At 36.9% G+C, this 18882-nt stretch overlaps 1 protein-coding gene across 1 annotated transcript in view; it reads right to left on the reverse strand.

Annotated features, from left to right (window-relative positions):
* Positions 1 to 18882, reverse strand: part of hiw (MYC binding protein highwire) — a 1014282-nt gene that overhangs the window by 338926 nt on the left and 656474 nt on the right. Inside the window, exon 56 of the mRNA XM_090402616.1 lies at positions 9287 to 9884. Within this exon, the coding sequence (XP_090258742.1) occupies positions 9287 to 9884 (598 nt within the window). The remainder of the gene's footprint in view (positions 1 to 9286; positions 9885 to 18882) is intronic.

Genomic DNA, 18882 nt, shown 5'->3' on the forward strand with positions numbered 1-18882 from the left:
CCAAAACCATTCAGAAGTAGTCCATTCGCATTGTACAAATCTTTCTTCCAGTCAAACAGAGACCACAGATCCACAAATTCTACATCATTCCTTTTGCACAATCAACGTATAGACTCATTGGCTATCAATACCCTCCTTCTCAGTTTGCCTCTATCATAGTGTGGCAGGAGATTTACAATCTTGCCTCTTCTACCAACTCCTTTGCATCTTCCCTCATAGAATACTTCTCGCCTCTCAAATCAATGGAACCCACCAAGACAATCATTTCCTTCGACTTATATTTTTTTTTACATCTGGGATGGCGTGGCTAATATCGTGAATTTTTGCACCTGGGAAACACAATTTTTTTCATACTTACATTAAGTACTCCCATGATTGTTGAGTATCCATACATAATTTTCTTCTTTACTTGTTTTTCTTGTTTGTTTGGTTGGTCTTTATTATTCTTTTGGATCACCTCTTCTTTCTCTTTTCAGTCCTGCTTAACTCTTGCCGCTTCTGCAGTTTTTCAATTTCATGCTTTGCCCTATGAAGGATAACATTTAAGCACGCTATTTCTTTATTGATATCCATTTCATTATCGTCTATTTTCGTGGTTGCATGTTCGATATTATTAACATCATTTTCAATCCTATCGTCGGTATTTGTTGTATTCTTGTTACCTAACAAGACACTCACGTTTAAAACACTTAATACATACTTTCTCTCTCTCCAGTTTCAACTTCCTTTCACATATTCTTTAATTTTCTTAATGCAATGTAGTCTTTGTTGCCATTGTTCATCGCGTTGGTGCCATGCCAAAAATATCACAATAAAAATGTTATAAATACACTAATACTCTAAAAACATGAAAATCTATGCTAATACACTATGATACTCTAATTTTCTGATGAAAAAGCACAACAAAACAGATAAAAACTTGCTAATTTCACAGAAGTGCTAAATTACATGACCACTCACAATATAGCCTCAAACCCTGGAACTATATTCGAGTAAATATGGTAGATACATTTTACATGGTGTTGACTGTCTTATTTCTCTCTTATTTGCAGAGAGAGATAGCAACATAAAGAATAGGAATCAAGGAATGAGAGACTAGGGGGATGGAAAGGGATATTATTATTAAGAGAGACCTCCAGGGAGTCAGACACATCGAGGGAGACCACATACTACACACACCAGCTATCATACTTATTCTTGAATTCATTCACACTGCTTGCACTCACAACATCTAATGGCAATTCATTCCAATCACGCACCACCCTCCGAGAGAAAAATATAGTCCTCACACCCTTCTTGGCAGCCTTCATTCTCAGCTTCCAAGGATGCCCTCTCGTCCTTTCCCCACTCTCCCTAAATTGAAAAATTCTATCAATTGAAATCCTGTATGATCCTTTCAGAAGTTTGTAAGTCTCAATCATATCACCCCCTCTTTCACCTGTTTGCAGTCTACAAATTCTCAATCTGTCTTCATAATCAGTATTCCACAATCCTGGTACTACCATTTTTAACACTCTCCTTTATACTCTCTCTAATATATATCAGAATCACAACGGAAACCAGGAGACCATACCTGTGCAAAAAAGTCCAAGTGAGGTCTTATCAAGGCCTTGTAAAGAGGCAAAATAGCATCCTTATCTTGACATGTGAACGTTGGTTTCTGCATTGCAATTATCTTTTGAGTTGTATTTGCAATCTTTGCCACAAGGCTCCTAAACTTCAACTTCCTATCTATTAACACTCAAAGATCCCGAGCCTCATCAGTCTCTTCTAGCCTAATCCCACCAATATAATACGACATTGGATACCTAATCATGCCGAAGTGAATGACTTTACATTTACTGACATTGAACTGATACCATTTTCCCATGCCCACAATTCCAGCCTATTCAAATCATTCTGCAAAGACTGCATATCAGCAGTATTCCTGATTACCCTACCCATCTTTGCAGCATCAACAAATAACTGTATGTCATGTGTCAAATCCTTCCCAATATCATCAATGTACAGATTGAATAACAGTGGACCAAGCACTGACCCTTGTGGTACACCACTTGTTACCTTAAACCTTGCAGATTGAGATCCACTGTATATCACTTTTTGATATCTGTCAGTCAGCCATCCTCTTATCCATGCTAATATTGTATAACCCAAACCCATTTTCTACAATTTATGCAGCAGTCCACCACGCTGTCAAAACTCTGTCAAAAGCCTTAGCAAAATCCAAAAGTATCATGGTGTATCCATTCCACTTGTCTAATTCAATGGTAACATTGTTATAGAATGTGAGCAAGTTGCTAAAACATAACCTTCCCTTAGTAAACCCATGTTGTTCATTGCAAAGTAGCTATTCAATGTCAACCCATTTCTGAATGCAGGCATTAACCAATTTTTTCAAAATCTTCACCACCACTCCTGAGATAGTGATTGGTCGATAGTTGGATACATCGATCTTTGCACCACCCTTGTGCAATGGAATTACCATACATTCCTTCCATTCCTGTGGAATCTTCCCTGTTCTGAGACTCATTAAACAAAGGCATGGCCAGCTCAGCTGAACACTCTTCTAGCACACATGCTAATATTCCATCAGTCCCTATTGCTGAATTCTTATTTAGTTTGTACAACAGCTCTAATACCTCAGTCTCACACACCTGCGTTTCTTCATCTAGTGAAGAGGTAACAGCGAGCTCAATGTAGCCTTCACCAGGTTGATAGCTTTTAATGAAATGGGCACTCATTAACTGAACAACCTCTTCTGCATTTGTAGCCCTTATGCCATCTGGAATTAGAATTATTCTTTCATATTCATTCTTTCTTTTACGTGCAGTATACCGATAGAATTTTGTGAGTTGTCTTTAGCATGCAGAGCCAGTTTCTTTTCATAATCAGACTTTGTTTTCCGTACAACTGTTGTGACTATTCTAGCCTGCTGCTTACAATGTTCATAACGGACATCATCATTATGCAAACGGTATTCCTTCCACATTGTCCTTTTCTTATGAATCTCTTGCTTAATAAGATTACACATCCATCTGACTCCTACTCTATTTATTCTTTGAACTCTCGGAACACATTCTGATATCGCATCATTTAAGTATTGTTTAAATGCTTCTCATGCACTGTCAATATTCTTTCCATCCAGCAACCGATCCCATTCCACTGAACTCAGTATATTCCTCAGTTGGTCATAATTTCCAGCTTTGTAGTTCAGCATGTAACCTTTTCTGAATGGAACATTCATAAACTTAGTCACTTTCCAAGTGAGTACCGCATGAGCACTGTCACTAACTGGAGGCAAAACAGTTACATCTTTAACTGAAACGCCCTCTGACACTGTAATCAAATCTAACACTCTTTGATCTCAAGTTCCTTCTGTCACATGCTGCTTGAGGAAGTTGTCCCGCAACAGCTTAATAAATGCATTTTCATTCTTCTCATGAGATTCTACTGCTACCCAAATCAATATTTGGATAATTAAAGTCTTCCATTATGATTACTCTTTTCGTGCTCACCTTTTCTATTTGGTGATACATTTCTTCATCACCAGCAACCGATCCACCAGGTCTGTAACAACATCCCACTATGTAATTTGTCTTGTTAGATTCCACCTCACACCAGATGTCTTCAAACTCACTGCCACATGAAATATTGTTAGTGGTATTAATACATTCATAGGTCTCAACTCTAACTAGATTTAAGTCATCCAATATCATTAGCAGCATGCCCCCTCCTCTCCTATCCACTCTGTCCTTCCTAAAAATACTGTACCAATGACACTCGATACCAGTTAGTAGGTCTGATTCTGATAGCCAGGTCTCGCTAATTCGTACAATCTGAGGTCGCAACATACTGACTAAGGCAACAATCTCTATCCCTTTGTTTCTGATACTCCTAGCATTCGTGTACAGACATAATAATCTACCTGTATGTTCTTTTGTATACTCTTGTTTGCAGTCTGCCTGACACAGTTGGTCATCTTGCAGATCTCTATTCTTCCCTAATGCCTTATACATGTAGACATCTTTGCACACATGATGGGTTCAAACCGGATGAACACAAACCCGAAATCATTCTTGCCTCGCCAACATTTCCATGACAAAGTCTATTCCAGTCATTAACACAGTTACATACCGTTGTCGCTCTTACACTCACATTCACACCATTCCTCCCTTTATAATTTAGTTTCCCCGACTCTCTGTGTTAGGTCTCATACCAGTTATTAGTTTTTCCAGACTCCTGATACCAAATGCATTCAGTTGTAGGCCATCCCTCTTATACAAATCCAATCTTCCTTCAAACTCACTCCACACATCCAAAAACTCACATCCATTCCTTCTATATAGCCTACGCATTGAATCGTTTGCAATCATTAGCCCTTCTTTTTAATTCATTTTTATCATAGCGAGGTAAAATACTAATGATTTTCACTTTCCACTCTCACCTCTTCCAGCAACCCCCTCATGTCCTCTCTCATACTGAACTTATCGCCAGTTAAATCGTTCTTACCTACTACAACTACAATTTCATTTACTTTTCTTTTCTGTTTTTGAATTACTTGCATTATATTTTTAATTTTTGCTCCAGGAAAACGCGATGTTATAACTCTCTCATCTATAGCATGTTTTATTATAATAGAGTCACCATACCAAATAACTTCTTTCTTTTTTATAATGTCACTTACCTGATTTTCCTTATTTCCTGACTTACCTGTTTCCTTGCTTTGTTGTTTCTAATTTTCCTGTTCATTTTTCTTTTTCTCCCTATGCTCATTTAAACATCTCTCAACTTTTTGCAATTCCTGCATTGTCTCTTTGATGATTGGCTTCAACTTCGCTATTTTGGCGGTTAATTCATTTTCGTTAACCTCCTCCATGTGTACAATAACCTTGTTGGCAGGGCTAACCTTCTTGTTCTCGCCCACGGTGCTTTTTTTAGTATTAGCTTTCTTGACGTTTTTTGGTGCCATTTTAAACGTATACTAAATATTAAAATATCTTAATAAAAATATATGATAAACTACTAAATATTTCAGAAGGATATTTCCTAATTATTCAGGAAATTAGAAGCACCATAAAGTAATTGTGCTACTTAAAAAATGTTAAGCAGGACAATTTCATTTACAAGTTCATAAATGACAGGATAACTTTAATTCAACCAAAAGCTCATCCTATCAACTTGTCAATTATAGTAATTTATTCATTCACCACACACAGATAGGCATGATGGTGAAAGAGAGGAATGTAACAACAACGTAGGCTAGTTTATATTTTCTAGAATGGAGATTTTTTTTCACCATTCTAAGAAATTTCAATGCAAAATTGGAAAGATTATGACATAGCCAAGTGTTTTGTCTAAGAGAGCAAAATGCCCATTTCAAAAGACTACTAGAATTTGCGAGGGCTAACAGATTAATCAATGTCATTAATAATAATGCTTTCAACAGCACCCCTGACATTATACTTGGAACTCAAACATCAACTGGTCACAACACTAGACATCCTAACTGCAATGGTCAAAAACAAGCATCTTGTACAAAAATCCTGGAATAAATTGTGGCACAGATTACCAATCAGTGGGAGCCAATGTAGGAATCCTTCAAAAAACTTCCTGAAGTTCAAATTCCATTAGACCAGATGTCAGAATGAGTCCTATGTAGTACTTAGTGGAAAAATCAAACATGCTTAAGGCTCTTCTGCTGGTGAAGAGTAGACATCCTAAACACTGAGAAAGTCAAAGGCATAATATAATCTTGGTGGTATGCTGGATCATCTCTACCCAGTGAGAAGACCAACAGACTCATAGATCTGAGTGTCAACATGAGATTTAATTAACATGCTCACACTGGATACTGTGCAAGTTGTATCATTGTCCATCTCACCCACAGGGAGTAATGTCAAAACACGTTTTGTATTTTTGTGGGGAAATCATTGCTATGTAGAGGGAATAAGATTTATGGCTTTCAGGATAACAGATAATTAAGATAATTTCTATAAGTGATTGATATGGTAAGTTTAAATTTTTTAAGACACAGAGGTAATTATATTTCGACCTGCATTAATCAGATGAAATATTTGCATATGAAAATTGCAAATGAAAAGAATAGTCACTAATGCAAATAGATTTGTTATAGATAAATAAATACTCAATTTACAGTTGTGGTATTATGGGAAGTGCAAGAAATTAACATGATAGGAAATGAATTACATGTCTTACTATAAACTCTAGTTATGCTGGTGATTTAATGCACTACCATATGAAAACGTAATTCTATATTCCAAGAAATAAGGAGGGGGGGGGGACTACTGATTACAATGATTGATGTTTTTGTAGATAAGGGACCAGAGTATAATCATAAAACAGAAATATCACTACATCCATACTGATATTCCAACCCATTTATAATAAAATATTTTTAAAAGGAAATTTTATATAAACTCATATATGCAAAATAAATAAGAAAATATTACTTTTGAAATATTTTCTATACCAGGAAGACAGTTCATAAATATCAGTTTTAAATGAAAATTCTACCAAACAAAATTTGAAACTAGTATGCCATACATATATATTAATGAATTCATAAAAATGTGCCTGCCCAATGTGGAAAGGGAGATTATGGCTCACATGAGTCCTAGCCATATATGGCTGACATGCAAAACAGAGCTCAGGATGTGGGAAGTATTAAAAGAGGAGACTTGAAGAGGTCCACATTCATACTGCATCACAAGAAGAGAGAGAGAGAGAGAGATGTGAAGATTGAGCACTGTAGAACTAGCAGTGAAATCTCTCTCAAAAGGTAAGCTTCTACTAAAGATTATTCAAAAACAGATTGAGGCCACAATGCTGAAAATTCCTAAGAAAACAGGCAGGTAGGTCTCCATAAAGCTGATCCTTTGCCTCAGATAGATCATCCAGAAAGACAGAGTTTGGGAACTTTTGGTGATGCTTTACAGACTTTTCAAAGGCTTTTGGCTATATGCAACATGTGAAATTGTTGAAATTCCTCAACACATTATTAGGCTGACAGTTAATGCATAGAGTGAGCAAAAGCCAGAGTAGGCAAGGATGCCTACTCCCCCCTCACCTGTTCAACATCCGTGAGGATATAATGCATGCAGTACACTAGATGAACTCAAGAAAGGAATCAGGATAGGTGGCAGATGGGTTAGCAAAACAGACATGTTGATCACATTATAGTCTTCTTTAAATGATAAGGAAGGCTAGAATAAATGCTAGACAAGATTATTGTGAAAGGTGGGAGCACAATCTTGGTCTAACTAGGGTTGTGGTTCTTGAAAGAAGTCTAAGGAAGGACTTGCAAACAAGTGCACCTAAATGAAGAAACAGCTGAGTAAGTCGGGAAATTTGAGTATCTAGAATTCATCAACATGAAAAATTACTTCTCAAAAGACATCAGAACATCAAGTCTGAAAGAATAGATCCATATTACTGTAGAAAATAAGCTGAAGATTCAAGATGAGGCTCCATTCCCAAAACTCGAGTGGCAACTTAACAACATGAAGTCTGTAGACTTCATGTTGTTAAGTTGAAGCCCTATGGTTGGAAGGACCTGCGTTCGATTCCCATCCATGATGTGAGCAACCTTTATCTGGTCTCTTTTGACTAAAGGTGAGTTACCCAGTCTCATACGGAGGTAGACGGCTTTTTCAGCCAGAAACTCAAGTTTTTGTTCCTCAGAACAGGCAAACCGATCCGTGAACAAACACACACAAATCTACCATAAAATACTTCATTCCTCACTAGGAGGGCTTAACCAGTCCTAAGGGACAGTGGAGGAACATGGGGGGGGGAATTCCATACGAATAAAAAAATTGAGTCTGATAAGCAAAAGGTAGCTGATTTTCAGATGTGGTGTTACAGAAAAGTGTTGAAAATTTCATATATGCTGAAAGATGAACAATCATTGAGACGACTGGTAGGATATCCCCCCCCCCTTCCATCTCTCCTTTCTATATGTCTAAACTATTTTAGCTTTCTTCTGTCAATGCTATGGAGTCTCAAAAAATAAAGTAATAGAGGCTCGAGTACCTGAAAAAGGGATAGTGATGAATGGATAGTTTGAAGGTTCGAGTGCCTCTCTTATGACAAGTCTTAAGAGAGGCACCTTCAAGAAAAGCACAGCTCAGTACAGGGTCACCTGGTAAGAATTTGATAATGTCAAGCTAAACAGGTCTGACAGTGGTGGAACATGCTCACTATAAAAGTGCCTATAAGATTCTGTAGCAAAAAATCCCATTCTTTCCAACAGAGCCCTCCTACATATGTTCGATTGGATATGTCTGGTGATCATACTGAACAGCAGTCACTGGGTATCTTCAGTTTCACGATGTTCCCCCACCACTTCAGCTCTATAGTCAATGACATTGTCCATGACAACAGAAGAAAATTGTACTCTGGATTATAAGTCACATGTTCATGGCTCTCAGACCACAACCTTGTACAAGTCTCTTCTCTCATAGAACATGTCTCCTCGTCTCAACCACGCATTCTCTGGCACTACAAAGGAGCCAATTGGGATGACCTCTGGAATTTCTACTATTCCTTTTCTTGGTCTGACTATTGCTTCCACTCATCTGACTCTAAAACCTGCTGTGAACAAGTCATAGAAATTATTCTCACTGGTATGAAGACCTTCATCTCCTCATTCAGCCCATAATCTTGATCTGCTTTCCAAGCCCTTGTTCAATTAAAAATGTATCAATGCAGTAAAATAAAAACAATTCAGCTTACCATGTGGCTCACATCTCCAGCTTTGTACTCTGCCTGCAAATCAGTCATCAGCAGATCTAAATCAGATTTCATAAAGGTCGACAGCAGAAAACTTGCCTGCTGTTTATATGGAAGCCATACCTTCTGGTCCCTTGCTAAGGCCATTGGACATAACTTCTGCTCTCCTGCACTTCCATCTCTCTCTCTCATCCTGAGGTGGCACCATTGTTACTTTCACCGAGAGATAAATTTCACCTCTTGGCATCCTCACTCTTGCATAGACGACCCAGCAAAATCACTTCCTACCATACCAGAATTCAAGCACAATCCATCCATTATTGTTAATTATTCATACTTTTAAATTTAAATCTATATGCACATTACCATGTACACTTTCATTTGCTAACTACAACTCTATGCTTGATAACTACAATATCAGAAGTAATGGTTTTAAATATAGAAGAGAGGGCATTCTACCTATTTAACAAAAAGTAATATTTTATTTCTATATAACAAGAAGATATCACTTAGGAATAATGTATAATAATCTTACCTCTGCAAGGAACTCCTTCTGAGTACACTTGATGTAGATTTACTTGATACTGTTTGTGGTGATGAACTCCACACTTCCTGAATTACAGAAGAGTGTCTTGAAGGAAGACTTTTTGGTGATCCCGACAAGGGTGGAGATGAAGAAGATAGCACTGTTCCTGGAATTAAATGTGGAGCTGAAGCAGGACCATCAATAATGGATCGCACAATAGGAATTGCAATGGGACTAGAACTTCTACTGGAGGAAATTCTTGGAGAACCAGAAATTGGTTTGGGACTAACACTTTGAGAACTTCGACGAGGAATTGGTGGTGTGCTAGGAGGAGTACGAGGAGGAGTGGCAGCATTGCCATTAGCTCTACTCTCTCCAATTGCCTTAACTAACTCTTTCACAGAAACCCCTAACAATTCTGGAGGAATATCACGTGGCAGTGGACAACGGAAGCTATCAATTCCAGTCCGTAAAGCACTCTCCTCTTTTAGCCACTTTTGAAGTGCAGCAACTTTGCCTCCACTGCTCAATGAATCTTTTTCTGATCGATCCGTTTCTGTCTTTTCTGATTCAGCCAATGTATTCATAGATGTAGAAGGAGTTGAAACTAAAAAATAAAAAACTTGAAATTTTTTCTGCAATTGCTACTTGGATGATATAAAAATATGATAAACACACCTGTACATTATGAAAATAACAATATAAAAACAAAATATCTATTAGGTACAGTTTAAATCTGTAAAATGATAAGAATTAATCATCATACATCATGCTGAAATCCATCAATTTTTAACTAAAATGGTTTTAATTACTAATAAAAAATAAAAAGCAAATAATAAATTTGTATTATTCTTTAGATAGAGTATGTTACTTTTATTTTTATTGATGCAGAACATACTTGAATAATCTAAAAATGTCATAACCTGTCTTCCCCAACTTTTTAACTAATTATCCTTCAAAACCTTCCTTCCTCTATCTCAGATTATTAAAGAGGTAATCCACTGTCTCATAAAACAATTATGTTAATTAATGTTTTAATTAACATAATTGTTTTATGAAGCCAACATTAATTAACGTTAGTTAATTAATGTTGGCTGCACTGAAGAATTCAAGTTAATTGCAAGTTAACTGCATTAAAGAATTCTTTCATGTTCACTGATGAAAAGAACAGAAATTGTCTTGTTTAACCAAGTGATGTTCTAATTAGCGTGATTTTTAATTGTACTATACTACTACATTTTTCTTTTAGTCAATAAAGAAAATGGTTTGGTTGGTTATGTTCAAAATTGCCAACATATATATGTTACATGCTGCTTCTCTTCCATTACTTGCTAACCAATTACCAGTCTCCCACGACTAGAACTTGTTGATTTCACTCTCTCATCTATCAAAGTACAAAGTATCTGAGTTTTGGAGAGGAATTATATAAACAAATGCCTCCTCCAGTTTTTATTTATGCATAGTAGTAGGGTTTCTGGAAACTCAGGATTTTCAGCCTGCATACAGGCCAATTGGCCATGAGAACACACAGAATTTGCAGACAAAATATATTAGTAATGGTGAGTGGAAGATGCCATTGTGTGTTGATGGTAGTAGTTGGAGCACTACAACTAACTGTGTCCTTAAGTAAAGGAGACAGTGAGTTGTAGTAAAATAGGGTGCCCTCCCATGATGAGGCCAAGAATTCCCTGGAGGTGTCATGTTATAAAGATAATAATATTATTATTGTTCTTTCAATATCCAAATGGATTGTTACCAACATGATGCAATGCAAGAAGGTGGTAACTGATATTTAGCTTGCAGATAGGCAGGTGAGGGCAGGGATCTGTCAATGCCAGTACTCTTTAACCAGTTTGTTTTGTGAACGCAAAAAAAAAAGTTTCTGGGAAGAGAAACCCTGCAACTTTTTGTATAACAGCTCATTTATTCCTATTGAAAACAATTTATGAATGATTCCTCACATAAAACCAAAGAGCATTTGTAGTTCTGGCTGTTATCAAGGCACCACCATCACTTGTGCCTAGAGGTGGCATGGAATGAGTAGTTCTTGGTAGGGTGTGTGTGTGGGGGGGGGCATGGTACTATGCCGTGGTCATCATTGTAGGAATTGGAAGAGAAGAGAAGAATGATGTTAGGCTTGACTTCCAGGCAAGTTGTGACATCTAGCCATTTCAAAACTGGATTTAGATTTATCAATGGGTTTTCTGAAGTTGTCACAAGCTGCAATGCAGACTGATGCTGAAGCTTTAGTCTCATGTAATTTATGATATGCTGAATTTTTTTCATGAACTGTCTTGGAACACTTGTTGGAGAAGACTTGGATACTGAATGATTCCTCACATAAAACCAAAGAGCATTTGTAGTTCTGACTGTTATCAAGGCACCACCATCACTTGAGCCTAGAGGTGGCATGGAATGAGTAGTTCTTGGTAGGGTGTGTGTGTGGGGGGGGGGGGGGGGGCATGGTACTATGCCATGGTCATCATTGTAGGAGGAAGAGAAGAGAAGAATGATGTTAGCTTTGTCTTTGGATCAAAAGGCTTGACTGCCAGGCACGTTGTGACATCTAGCCATTTCAAAATTGGATTTAGATTTATTGATGGGTTTTCTGAAGTTGCCACAAGCTGCAATGCAGACTGATGCTGAAGCTTTAGTCTCATGTAATTTATGAGATGCTGAATTTTTTTCATGAACTGTCTTGGAATACTTGTTGGAGAAGACTTGGATACTGGTCAGGAATTTTGGGTGGAGTAAGAGATGAAAGCCTTCATTATAATTATTTTTTCTGTTCTGATTCAGTCTGGGCAGATTGGAAGGTTGGAGGTTGGAAGAATTGAAGCAGTACTTGGACTATGGAAAGAACGAACAAAAGTCATGGAGGTTATGATGTATATAAGGCCAGAAGATGTGAGACTGAGAATGGTTGGGTTTAGGTTGTTCTTAAAGGGCAGGAAAACTGGATCAGGTTGCAGTCTAGTTACCATGAAGAGACCAGAGTGGTTATCTGAATTTGGGAAATGAGAGAGAGAGAGAGAGAGAGAGAGAGAGAGAGACAGCAAATAAATGTAAGATTTGGGAGAAATTTTGAGCCAAAGCACATCAAAGAGAGAGGGGGGAATTAGCTTTCTGTATTTTCTCTGATAATGAGATGCTGGTTTTGATAAATGCATAATTACTTCCCTTGTGGGAGAAGGAAATATGCAAGGTGTAGTTTGGGCAATTAAGGTGGATATAGCAGTCACCAGCTGAGGTTTCATTAGGAATAATAAATTTATTTTGATGACTGTAGATGGAGATGCACATCATTTATATTGATGCTGAGTCTGTGAATATTCATGAAGTGGATATAAAAACTTTTTTTTTTTTGTGTGTGTGAAGATTATTCGTTTTTTTTTTTTGTTTTTTTTGTAAATTTTCGTTGCTTTTTTATGTTCCACAGTCTATCATTATATGTGAGAAAGAAAGTTAAAAACAAGTAGGGAGCATGCGATGAGGATGAAACACTCACAGATATAGTATCCACACAGAGTGAACCCAGTCTCCTGACTAAACATAACCTCAATGATTCCTGCTCCCTCCAGGAACAAACTGGCAGAATAAGAGGCAACAAGACTTATCACCATCTGATCGGAAAGCCTTTGGATTCATGACTATCAGATTCAGTCCCATGTCCAAATTAGCAGCTGGCCTGTAGAACCATTTTGTTGTACTCTTGAGCAGGGAAGGGTCTGGGCCTCTATAGTGTATTTGGCATATATTTGAAGAGTTCACCCAGACTGCATGTTTTGCAGGCTTCTGTCTCCCCCCCCCCCCCCCGTGCATGTTAAAGGATTCTATCCTTCTAACATGCATGGGGGGGACAGAAGCCTTTGCTTCAAAGACTAAACATGACAGTAACCCATTTCAGGTATCCAATAAGCAAGGTAAGGTGGTAGTATTTTGCCAGGTGGTAAAATATCTACCACCTAGAAGTCCAGTTGGCTTTTCCTCCAACTAGGAAAAAACAGGTTACACCTTGGAAGGGTGGGGTTGACTTGAATGTGAAAGCTATATGTTATGTTGTGCATCTACAGTAGTTTAGTACCTCTGCTTAGAAATCTGCTTTGCAGGATGAAAAATCCGAGTTTTCAGGAGAGAAAAAATCTGTCATCTCCACAAGAGGATGGCTAACTCATCTTCAGTTGAAAAGTCTTGATAAAGACAAGATTCAAACCTAGATTTTTCCAACCAAAAGGCATCAATACCGAGTGAGCTACAGAGGCTCTTTATATATGATATAACGATTTACTCGGCTGAGGAACATATTTGAAGTAGATTAAACGACTGGATGCCAAGAGATAAAAACAGAAGTACTGTTTTTTATTTAAATAAAGTGCACCACTAGTTTCGTCTTCTTAAACTTCATCGGGCACATTACATGAAAAGAGACTTAAAAAAAACAGTTATAAATTAAACTGCCAACATATTACTGACATTTAAAGGTGTTCCAAATACCTTTCACTCTTCTGCTCAAGCTCCATTCCTTATTCAGTACACCTAAACAAAAATATAAGAACTTAAAATATCCTGTTGTTGACTCTTTGGTGCAACTGCTTCACAAGTACTCTTTGATCATTAGCTATATTAACTTGATTCTGTGAGTTCAACACTAAACAGTAACATTCAAATGCAATCCATTAACTTTAAACCATTCTAACTTTTCTTCAAATTCACTCCACAGATTCACAAATTGAACTCCCTTTGCCTCACACAACTCAACCATCTTGCTATTCATTATCTCTGCTTTCCTTCTGAACTCACTGTTTTCATATCTGGGCAACATGCTCTATAAAGTTAAATCACATTGTATGAAGTAAATAAAACCTATTTTGTGTTATTTTCGAAGTCTGGAAGAGCATATAAGAGACATCACATATGGCAGAACTAGAGCTAGTGCACTCTCTAATCATGTCCTTAATTCTACTGATCCTAATGGTAAAAATTCTATCACTCATCCAATCATCTGGAACAAATCAGAGAACATCTTTAGATGCTATGACGAACTCGAGAGAAGAATTGTGGAATATAAGGAAATCATCCTCAATCCATTACATCTGAACACTAACCTTAGCCATAATTTTTCTGATTGTAAATGTGCCGCTATCCAACTTTCACATTAATGAAATCATAATCTTTGTACGTGCCCAACAATACTGTGGTACCTAGAGCATCTTCAAATGTCAGTATAACAGTATTGTTGGGCACGTACACAGATCATAATTTCGTTAATGTGAAAGTTGGATAGCGGCGCATTGACAATCAGAAAAATTATGGCTAAGGTTAGTGTTCAGATATAATGGATTGAGGATGATTTCCTTATATTCAACAATTCTTCTCTTAGAAAAGATCAGTAGAACTTTAAGGCTGCTTAAGGATACTGTTACGTCCCTATCTTACGGTCTTTGTTTGTCTTACAAGCTGCCTTCGTCTATATTCTTCTAACTTCTATTTTCAAAACACCACCAAAATTTCTACTAATATCTGAGCTAATGTTCTCCGTAGTATCCCTAGTATTTGTATTTTAACTGCGCCCTTTGGGATATTTAGTTTAAGATATCTTATACATAAACAGAGAAAGGAACTCAAATAACTGAAAGTGCAACTATTGCAGTCGTGACACTATTTCTTATTACTTAACATTAATTCCCTAAGCTTCCTGTTTCTTAACATTAATTCCCCGCGTGGTTAGGCTCGAATGTTTCTAAGCGGTGCATTGGATTAGCAATATCAGACAACTTCTTTTATCATTAAACAAAAGGTTTATTATTTCTCTAAACATGGTACATATCAAAATACACAACTAAATTACTTACACACTAAAATTAGCTTAATACAAGTAGTTGGGCTATGATTCGACAAAGGTTACTATGATCATGCCGCCACAAAATTTTTATACAAAACATGAATTCACCTAACATAAAAGTTTCAGATCATCACACATTAATAGATTATTCAGCTCCAAGTACACTAACACATACATTAACTACTCTAGCACATATTTATGACAATTCCGATTCTCTACACATCACACTAGGCATTCAAATTCCTCAGGCTACTTGGTTACTCAATTTACACTAATCAAACTCAATATTCATTAACACACAACTATGTCATTAACTTTCCTTTTACAATATAGTAGACACTCAAGATTCTTAGGATAATTAATTATTCACAATTTATCAACTCTAGCTAGCTTACTTTTAACACTCTCTATCAAACTCTAAAGTCCTATTATAATTTCTCCCTAATCACTTTAACAGTTCCGTAATATGACAATGGTATCTATCACATACAACTTCTAGTTAACATAAGACAAAATTCACAATACCTTTCTTTAGCTTCACTTACGGGCCTTCACCTTCTACTGAACGAACTTGCTTGCATAACTTCTTACAATTCTGGGCTATATGAACATCTGCACCGTCGGCTGTACTATCCGAAACGAGGACATCGATATTTTCACAGCTTCCTATGACTCTCTGGTATATTTCACTTTCTGCATAGGAATACGGGAATAGCTTTCCCGTTCACCTTCGATTCCTTGTTGTGGCATGAGGATATATGCCATATCTCTCCACTCAGGAACACCGCGAAATCCACTAGAAAACCAAACTAAAACCACCGCGACTATCCAAACGTTTCTTCTCTTCTCGCAAAAAGGCCTCAAGCCTCCTTGACCACCTAAACGTCTCCCCCAAGACCCAAAAGAGCCTACTCCTCGAAAATCCAAAGTCAAAAAGAAAGAGAGCCTCGAAGGGGGAGGGGGGTTACCAACCCTTTTATAGCTGCTCCCCTAACAGCGCCCTTTCTTACTTCTTTTTCCCACCTCCTACTTGCTTTCCGTCTGTCTACCAATTGGGTGGCATTTTGGCCGCCATACGTCATTTTGATCGGCAACTCATAACGAAGTTCCCATCCTGGCATAGGCCCTAAGCGATATTCCGTTATTTCTCTTGTTAGCCTCTATCTTAACCCCCTTCCAAACCTTTTCTCAGAATTCTACTTAAAGCTTAATCTGTAGCCTCTTACATAGCATATTTCATGACTCATCCTTTTATACTTATGCACTTAACTCTTTCATTCTTAATCACATTACTATATTAATTCTTAGTTAGCTACTTATTTAATACAAATTTCCTTGTTTAGTTACAATACATCTTAATACATTCTTTTCTTTCGTTATCTTAACTAAACAATAGACCTTTACATTTTACTCAAATTATACTGGATGCAAGAACATTACATTAACTAAATTATCCTTTTTATGCAGGGGTTTTCATTTATGTTATTTATTTTTCATGTTACACCATGATAACTGAGAATACTATATTCTCAAGATATCAGGTGTAACAATACTGACAGAAGAAAGTTAAAATATTTTGGACCTATTGAAAGGATGGAAGGAGGACTTCTCAGAACAGTAATAGAAGGTAAAGTTCCTAGGAAAAGAGGAAGGGGTGGACAGTCAATGAGGGGTGGGTGGGTGGGTGTGGAGTGACTGATCTTCAGAGAGTTGAAGCCTCCAGAGAAAAGCATACAACAGGACTACACATGGCGAGGCCTAGTGTGGCACATCTACTCGGAATAAAATTTTTGGGAAAATTTCATTCCGAGCATTGGAATGACCATATGGCATCTAGATGTCCAGTGAACATATGAATATGAACAACTAGTTTTGTCTTCTTAGAAGATTTCCACATATGTTGGGTGCATTACATGAAGAGAGACATAAAAAACATAGCTATAAATTACGTTGCCAATTTAATTTATAGCTATGTTTTTTATGTCTCTCTTCATGTAATGCACCCAACATATGTGGAAATCTTCTAAGAAGACAAAACTATTTGTTCATATTCATATGTTCACTGGACATCCACAGATGCCATATGGTCATTCCAATGCTCGGAATGAAATTTTCCCAAAATTTTATTCCGAGTAGATCTGCCACACTAGGCCTTGCCACGTAGTCCTGTTGTATGCTTCTCTGGAGGCTTCAACTTTCTGAAGATCAGTCACTTCACACACACACACATCTCATGTCCACCCCTTCCTCTTTTCCCAGGAACTTGACCTTCTATTACTGTTCTGAGAAGTCCTCCTTCCATCCTTCCAATATGTCCAAAATATTTTAACTTTCTTCTGTCAATATCCTTAAGGAGCCTTAAAGTTCTACTGATCTTTTCTAACATCCAATCATTCGTATGCCTTTCAGTATATATCATCAACAGCTTTCTGTTACACCACATCTCAAAAGCAGTTATTCTTTTCTTATCTGACATCTTTAGGTTCCAAGTCTCTTAAATAAAAAAAATAGTATTTCTATTTATTTATATATATATATATATTTTTTTTTTCTTGTGTATATTATCATATAACTGAGGAAAATAAATGACAGTCTATCATGAGACAAGCAGCAGAGGACATTTTTTTTTTTGTTGTGAAGCAATTTACAGATTTTTGTTTAGTCATTAATTATATGAATGAATAACAATAATCCACTGTTTTTTCTCGTAGAAAGGCTTATACATTGGTTATGCATTATTAAATCACTTAAGGAATTGAACAACATAGATACGAATATAAATTAAATTACACTTTAATAAATATTTCCAAAATTTTGGCAATGTCACGTTGCCATCTTCAAAAGGAACTTACAAAATAAAAATACCAGGTACCTTGCAGCTGTAAACTGTCTTACTTTGGCCAAACAGGCAGGACAGCGAATATCAGAATTTCTGAACACAAGGACTACATCCATTTTCACAAGTGCAGCCATTCTGGTCTTGCAGACCATGCTCTGGATACATGCCACAGAATACGGTGGAAGAAAGCTACAGTAATACACCATAGCAAATACAAATTTGAAAGACTATTTATGGAATCAGCCTCAGCCCTAAGAAACTCTCCAAACCTCAACAAATTTGGTTGTATGCGACTGCCCCAAATTTGGGAGGCTTACATCAGCAGACCTTCAGCCCAACGGCCAAGAACACCTACTTAGCCCACTAGAGGGCGCCATCAGGACTTTTAGGAGAACAATAGCTTCATCTCTTCATTCTCAGTTACTGTGTTGTAGTGCCTACGTGATGTTGCCGAAATATCGGAAATATTTATTAAAGTGTAATTTAATTTATATTCATCTCTACGTTGTTCAATTCCTTAAGTGATTTAATAATCCACTGTTTTGTCTAAAGTGAGTGAGTTTGTTCCCCCCCCATCCCCAAATTATAGTAAGATTGAGATTGATAGGAAAATGCATGATACTTTACATTGATCAATGAACAGTACCCCCCCCCATATCATATTTACTTGCTTCACTGTATATGCATCTGTTCGCATAAAATATAGTTTGCCAACTTTTCCCCTCCCCCTCTCCCAAATCACGCTCGGTGATTTTTATCAATCTGTAGCAAACTATATAACTATGTTTCTTTGCATCCTTCTTTTCAATGTCTTGTAACTAAATAAGAAATGAGAAATACTAAACAAAATTAATCCTTGCATTTATCTATGAGTGAGGATATTAATTATACTCTTCTGCGATTAAAATAAATTTTGTATCTTAC

The sequence above is a fragment of the Typopeltis vanoorti genome, chromosome 13, assembly GCF_054136105.1.
Source record: "Typopeltis vanoorti isolate ZY-2024b chromosome 13, IOZ_Tvanoo_1.0, whole genome shotgun sequence".
Classification (NCBI taxonomy): domain Eukaryota; kingdom Metazoa; phylum Arthropoda; class Arachnida; order Uropygi; family Thelyphonidae; genus Typopeltis; species Typopeltis vanoorti.